The 7,705-nt window shown below is 37.0% G+C and overlaps 1 protein-coding gene across 1 annotated transcript; it reads left to right on the top strand.

The window, feature by feature from the left end:
• The first annotated feature begins 491 nt into the window (after nt 1-491).
• On the top strand, nt 492-1,445 carry LOC141415451 (olfactory receptor 1L3). Its single transcript, XM_074052151.1, has one exon. It carries the CDS (start codon nt 492-494, stop codon nt 1,443-1,445), a length of 954 nt encoding a protein of 317 aa, XP_073908252.1.
• The last annotated feature ends 6,260 nt before the right edge of the window (nt 1,446-7,705 follow it).

Genomic DNA, 7,705 nt, shown 5'->3' with positions numbered 1-7,705 from the left:
AAACTTTCAATGGGATGGTATGCAGAGATGGAGCCTCCAATGGGTAATAGTTGTGAAGGTTGGAGCCCTCAGGATGTCATTAGTGCTCTTATAAAAAGAGCTTTCTTCCTCTCTCTGCCTTGTGAGGATAAAATCAGAAGGTGACTATCTGGAAATGAGGAAACAAGTCTTCACCAGATACCAGATATTCTGGCACCTTGATCTTTGATTTCTCAGCTCTAGAATTGTGATAAATAAATGTTTGCTGTTTAAGTCATTCTGTCTATATTTTGTTAGTATAACCTAAACTGATTAATATTTAATAAAGAAGTGAGTCAGCTCTGATTTTTTCCACATTCAGGAAGAAAAATAAACATTCAAGTAAATACTCCATTAATAACTGCTCAGTGTGAGAACATGGTGGGAAATGCATGTTGTAGATGACATAAGAATCATTAATTGACAATGTTTTTAATTTGTAGGTGTTTATAATCAATATATAAGCCTGTAGAATGTCCAACCTGTCAAGACTCTCTGAATTCATCCTCTTTGGACTCTCCTCACGATCTGAGGACCAAAAGCCTCTCTTTTCCCTTTTTCTTATCATATACTTGGTAACCCTGATGGGAAATCTACTTATCATCCTGGCTATTCACTGTGATCCCCAACTCCAAAACCCTATGTATTTCTTCCTAAGTATTTTGTCCTTTGCTGATATATGCTACACCACAGTCATAGTCCCCAAGATGCTAGTGAACTTCTTATCAGAAAAAAAGACTATTTCTTATGCTGAATGTCTGACACAGATGTATTTCTTCCTGGTCTTTGGAAACATAGATAGTTATCTTCTGGCAGCTATGGCTATTGATCGCTATGTAGCCATTTGTATCCCCTTCCATTATGTCACTGTTATGAACCACAGATGTTGTGTGTGGCTGGTGGCCTTCTCCATTACTTTCTCCTATCTCCACTCCCTTCTCCACGTCCTCCTGGTGAATCGGCTCACCTTTTGTGCATCAAATGTTATCCATCACTTTTTCTGTGATGTCAACCCTGTTCTGAAATTGTCCTGTTCTTCTACCTTTGTCAATGAAGTCGTGTCCATGACAGAAGGGCTGACCTCTGTGATGGCTCCATTTATCTGCATCATCATCTCTTACCTGAGAATCTTCACTGCTGTGCTCAAGATTCCGTCAGCTGCTGGAAAACTCAAAGCCTTCTCCACCTGCAGCTCCCACCTCACTGTGGTGACTCTGTTTTATGGGAGCATTAGCTATGTCTATATTCAGCCCTTGTCCAGCTACACTGTCAAAGATCGAATAGCAACAATCAACTACACTGTATTGACATCAATGTTGAACCCATTTATCTACAGCTTAAGAAACAAAGACATGAAACGGGGCTTAGAGAAATTGATAAACAAGATTAGGTATCAAATGGGTAAGTTTTCTTCTACAAAGGTTTAATAAAATCCATGAACCCTGACTGCAAGGAGTGTGTGTGTGTGTGTGTGTGTGTGTGTGTGTGTACCCAATATCAATACACCTGATACAAGTCTATTGTGGAGAAATGCTATCTCATCAATTGTAGCTGCACTTCATAGTTTTCTACCTTGTGACCTCTGACATTCCATGTCTTGGTACCTATGCTGAAATTATAGACTCACCTCATAAAATCTCTCCATTTCAGAAAATCACATTCTGATTTGATCATTTGAATTATCAAATAATTTTTGTGCATATCTATAAAGAAATTTGCATAGATGCAAAGATATTTATGCATATATAGCCCACCTATCATACATGAAGCTGTTAGAAAAAAAATTTGCAGAGGGGTGTCTGTGTGTCTGTATTTGTGTACATGTACATATGTGTGTATGTGAGTGATCTCCCCATCAAACTACAGGTTCCCTGACTGCAGAATCTGTGTTCCCTGATCATGCCATGATATAAACTATTCTAAGTTCTCACAAGAGCCAAATGTTCTAGGATCTGGAGTTACAGATCATCAGCACCTGACTGACTACTTTAAGTTCTGTGCCTCTACATGTGTTTGGGTATCCACTCTTCTTTCTCTTCCTATATTCAAAGTGCATTCACCTCCTGACTTTTCCTAGGCTTCCATGTCTGCATGTTGGTCTATTTAGAGATGTCTGTGTTTCAACTGTCTCTTCAATTTGCAATTTTTTCAAAATAAAAGAGAGCTTATATTAATCAGAAATCTGTACTATGGTTTCTAGAGGCAGAGACAAAATCAGTAAATGTGAACTACTAGTAAGGTGCTGTGGGGGTAAAGCACCAAATACACAATAGGCTCTCAATTTAGGTAGAAAATGAGTTACATGACTTAGCAAAGCACTAAGATGAGTCATTTTACATGAAGTTGTACAGTGATTCACATCTTCCTTTCTGGTGTTTATAGATGGAAATGACTAAGGTAAACAAATTAATTTCTTACTGTGTTTTAGACAAGGAGTAGATGGATGATCTTAAAGTTTTGAATTATACAACAAGGTTCTGGTGTTCTACTATACAGGTTAGTGACCACAGCCAATGTGTTATGTATTTTTGAATAGCTAAAGGAGTAGATTTTTTAAAATGTTCTCACCATAATGAAATGGTGTTTGATAGTTTTGCTATTTGCCTGACCATTCCACAGTTGTCAGTCAAAATAAAAATTTTAAAGACATTTTTAAATCTTCTTGATGTTGCCACAATAATCCAAACCTAAGGCAGGCAAGAATTGGAATAAAGATAAATTGCTCAATTTCATTCCTTTATTATATGTGTGGCAAATTAATTATAACTTCCATGCCAACTATAATCAATTGATATGGATTCCTGGATTGTACTAAGAAAGCTTAGATGCCAACAACTGGGTTAAATGAAGAGGTATGTGTGGAAATGATGGACATGGGAGCAAGGGGAACTGGTACATGCAACCGGTGAATTTTCATGTCATCACATGCCTTCTTTTTTTTTAGTTTTTAGTTTTTTATTCATATGTGCACACAATGTTTGGGTCATTTCTCCTCCCTTCCCCCATCCCCTCCCATAACTTCCTGCTCCTCCTTCTCCCCACACCACCTCGCTACATAGCAGAAACTATTTTGCCCTTACCTCTAACTTTGTTGAAGAGAGAGTATAAGCAACAGTAGGAAGGAACAAAGGTTTTTGCTAGTTGAGATAAAGATAGCTATACAGGGAGTTGACTCATATTGATTTCCTGTGCATGTGTGTTACCTTCTAGGTTAATTCTTCTTGATCTAACCTTTTCTCTAGTTGGTCCCCTTCTATTGGCCTCAGTGCTTTAAACTATCTGCATTACTTTCTCTGTGGTGAGGGCAACAAATGCTATCTAGTTTTTTAGGTGTCTTATCTATCCTCATACCTCCATAGTGTGCTCTCACTTTATCATGTGATGAAAGTCCAATCCCCTTGTTGTGTTTGCCCTTGATCTACTGTCCACATATGAGGGAGAACATACAATTTTTGGTCTTTTGGGCCAGGCTAACCTCACTCAGAATGATGATCTCTAATTCCATCCATTTACCAGCGAATGATAACATTTCATTATTCTTCATGGCTGCATAAAATTCCATTGTGTGTAAATACCACATTTTCTTGATCAAGCATCAGTAGTGGGGCATCGTGGCTGTTTCCATAACTTGGCTATTGTGAATAGTGCAGCAATAAACATGGGTGTGCAGGTGCCTCTGGAGTAACCTGTGTCACAGTCTTTTGGGTATATCCCCAAGAGTGGTATTGCTGGATCAAATGGTAGATCAATGCTTAGCATTTTAAGTAGCCTCCAAATTTTTTTCCAGAGTGGTTTTACTAGTTTACATTTCCAGCAGCAGTGTAAGAGGGTTCCTTTTTCCCCCCGCATTGTCACCAACACCTGTTGTTAATCCTGTGGCTAATGATGGCTATTCTAACAGAGGTGAGGTAGAATCTTAGCGTGGTTTTAATTTGCATTTCCTTTATTGCTAGAGATAATGAGCATTTTTTCATCTGTTTTTTGGCCATTTGAATTTCTTCTTTTGAGAAAGTTCTGTTTAGTTCACTTGCCCATTTCTTTATTGGTTCATTAGTTTTGGGAGAATTTAGTTTTTTAAGTTCCTTAAATATTCTGGTTATCAGTCCTCTGTCTGATGTATAGCTGACAAATATTTTCTCCCACTCTGAGGGGTCTTTTCAGTTTAGAGACCATTTCTTTTGTTGAGCACAAGCTTTTTAGTTTTATGAAGTCCCATTTTTCTGTGCTATATCTTACTTACTGTGCTGCTGGGGCTCCATTGAGAAAGTTCTTACCTATACCTACTAACTCCAGAGTATTTCCTACTCTTTCCTATATCAACTTTAGAGTTTGGGGTCTGATATTAAAGTCCTTGATCCATTTTGAGTTAATATTGTTATAGGGTGATATACATGGATCCAGTTTCAGTTTTTTGCAGACTGCTAACCAGTTTTCCCAGCAGTTTTTGTGGAGAGGCTGTCTTTTTCCATCGTATATTTTTAGCTCCTTTGTCAAAGACAAGTTGGTTATACTTTGTGGCTTCATATCTGGGTTCTCTATTCTGTTCCACTGGTCTTCATGTCTGTTTTTGTGCCAGTACCATGCTGTTTTTACTGTTACTGCTTTGTAATATAGTTTAAAGTAGGGTATCGTGATACCTCCAGCATTGTTCTTTTGACTGAGTATTGCCTTGGCTATTCCTGGCCTCTTGTGTTTCCATATAAATTTAACGGTAGATTTTTCAATGTCTTTAATGAAATTCATTGGGATTTTGATGGGAATTGCATTAAACATGTAGATTGCTTTTGGGAGTATAGACATTTGTACTATGTTGAGTCTACCAATCCATGAGCATGGGAGATCTCTCCACTCTCTATAGTCTTCCTCGGCCTATTTCTTCAAAAGTTCATATCTTTCTTTGTAAAGGTCATTCACAACCTTTGTTAAGTTTACACCTAGGTATTTGATTCTATTTTGAGGCTATTGTAAATGGAATTATTTTCATATATTATTTCTCAGTTTGTTCATTATTGGTATATAGAAATGCTAATGATTTTTCAGTGTTGATTTTATATCCTGCTACCTTGATTATAGCTATAGATGGTGTCTAGGAGCTTTTGAGTACAGTTTTTTTGGGTCTTTAAGGTATAGGATCATGTCATCTGTAAATAGGGATATTTTGACAGTTTTTTTACCTATTTGTATTCCTTTATTCCTTCTTCTTGCCTAATTGCTCTGGCTAGGAATTCCAGTACTATGTTGAATAGGATTGGAGATAGTGGACATCCTTGTCTAGTTCCTGATTTTAGAGGGGCTGGTTTCAGTTTTTCTCCGTTAAGTATAAGGCTGGCTGTAGGTTTGTCATATATAACTTTTATAATGTTGAGGTACTTTCCTTCTATTCCTTGTTTTCTTAGAGCTTTTATCATGAAATGGTGTTGGATCTTATCAAAGGCTTTTTCTGCATCTATTGAGATGATCAAGTGGTTTTTGTCTTTCCTTCTGTTAATGTGGTTTATTACATTTATTGATTTTAGTATGTTGAACCACCCCTGCATCCCTGGGATGAAGCCTACTTGGTCGTGGTGAATAATCTTTTTGATGTGTTGTTGAATTCGGTTTGCCATTATTTTATTGAGGATTTTTGCATCAGTGTTCATTAAGGAGATTGGCCTGTAGTTCTCCTTTTTGGAAGTGTCTTTGCCTGGATTTGGGATAAGTGTAATACTGGCTTCATAAAATGTGTTTGGCAGTTTTCCGTCCCTTTCTATTTTGTGGAACAGTTTAAGGAGGGTTGGTATCAGTTCTTCTTTAAAGGTCTGATAGAATTCAGCAGAGAATCCAGCCGATCCTGGAGTTTTCTTTTTTGGGAGACTCTTGATTGCTGCTTCAATTTCATTTTGTGTTATAGATCTATTAATGTGGCTAATATCCTCTTGGTTCAGTTTTTGATCATCACATGTATCTAGAAATCTGTCCATTTCTTTAAGTTTTTCGAATTTCTTTGAATATAGGTTCTCGAAGTAGTCTCTGATGGTTTCCTGGACTTCCATGGTGTTTGTTTCCCTTTTGTATCCCTGACTCTACTAATTTGGGTTTTTTCTCTCCTCGTTTTAGTCAGGTTTTCCAGGGGTCTGTTGATATTGTTTATTTTTCAAAGAACCAATTTTTTGTTTCATTAATTCTTTGTATTTTGGGGGGGGGTTCTATTTCATTGATTTCAGCACTTATGTTTATTATTTCTCTCCTATTTGTTTTGGGATTTGCTTGTTCTTGTTTTTCTAGGAGTTTGAGATGTATCAGTAGGTCATTGATTTGGGGTCTTTCAGTCTTTTAAATGTATGCACTCATGGCTATAAACTTTCCTCTCAGGACTGCCTTTGCTGTGTTCCACAGGTTCTGGTAGGTTCTGTTTTCATTTTCATTGACTTCCAGGAACCTTTTAATTTCTTCTTTTATTTCCTCAATGATCCACTGTTCATTAAGCAATGAGTTATTCAGTTTCCAACTGTTTGCATGTTTTTTGTCTTTACTTTTGTTTTTGAGTTCTAGTTTTATTGCATTGTGATCAGATAGTATGCATGGTATAATTTCTATTTTATTATATTTGCTAAGGCTTGGTTTGTGCCCTAGGATATGATCTATGTTAAAGAAGGTTCCGTGGGCTGCTGAGAAGAATGTATATTGTGTAGAAGTTGGATTGTGTTCTGTAGACATCAACTAGGTCCATTTGATCTATGGTATATTTTGGATCTAGGATTTCTTTATTGATTTTTTGTTTGGATGACCTATCTATTGATGATAATGGGGTGTTAAAGTCTCCCACAACCACTATGTTGATGTTAATATATGCTTTTAGGTCCTTCAGAGTATATTTGATGAAATTGGGTGTGTTGACATTAGGTGCATACAGGTTGATGATTATTATTTCCTTTTGGTCTATTTCCCCTTTTATTAGTATGGAATGTCCTTCTTTATCTCATTTGATCAATGTAGGTTTGAACTCTACTTTTTCAGAGATAAGTATTGCTACTGCCTGTTTTCAGGGGCCATTGGCTTGGTAAATCTTCTTCCAGCCTTTCATCCTAAGCCTAAGCTTATTTCTATCAGTGAGATGGGTCTCCTGTAAGCAATAAATTGTTGGATCTTCCTTTTTCATCTGTTTCATCAAATGGTGCCTTTTGATGGGGAATTAAATCCATTAACATTAAGTGTTAGTACTGATAGGTATGTGGTGATTCCTGTCATTTAGTTGTCTTAGTTGTTTGATGGTTTGGTTGTGTGTACCTAAGTTGAGGTTACTCTCTACTTTCTTGCTTTTTCTTTTCCTGTGGTTTGGTGCTGCCTGCCCTTTCATGGTTATGTTAGGTTTCACTTTCTGTATGCAGAATTCCTTGGAGAATCTTTTGTAGTGGTGGCTTTGTGGTCATCTATTGTTTTACTTTCTGCTTATCATGCTCCATCTATTTTAAATGTTAGTTTTGCTGGGTAGAAAATCCAGGGGTTGAAGTTATTTTCATTCAGTGACCAGAAGATCTCACCCCAAGCTCTTCTTGCTTTTAATGTTTCTGTTGAGAAGTCTGCTGTGATTTTGATGGGTTTACCTTTGTATGTTATTTGTTTTTTCTCTCTTACTGCCTTCAATATTCTTTCTCTAGTTTCTGAACTTGTTGTTTTAATGATGATATGCCGTGGGGTAGTTCTATTT

The sequence above is a fragment of the Castor canadensis genome, chromosome 13, assembly GCF_047511655.1.
Source record: "Castor canadensis chromosome 13, mCasCan1.hap1v2, whole genome shotgun sequence".
NCBI classification, from domain to species: domain Eukaryota; kingdom Metazoa; phylum Chordata; class Mammalia; order Rodentia; family Castoridae; genus Castor; species Castor canadensis.
Note: the sequence above shows the minus strand (reverse complement) of the source record. Positions and strands in the feature narration are given on the sequence as shown.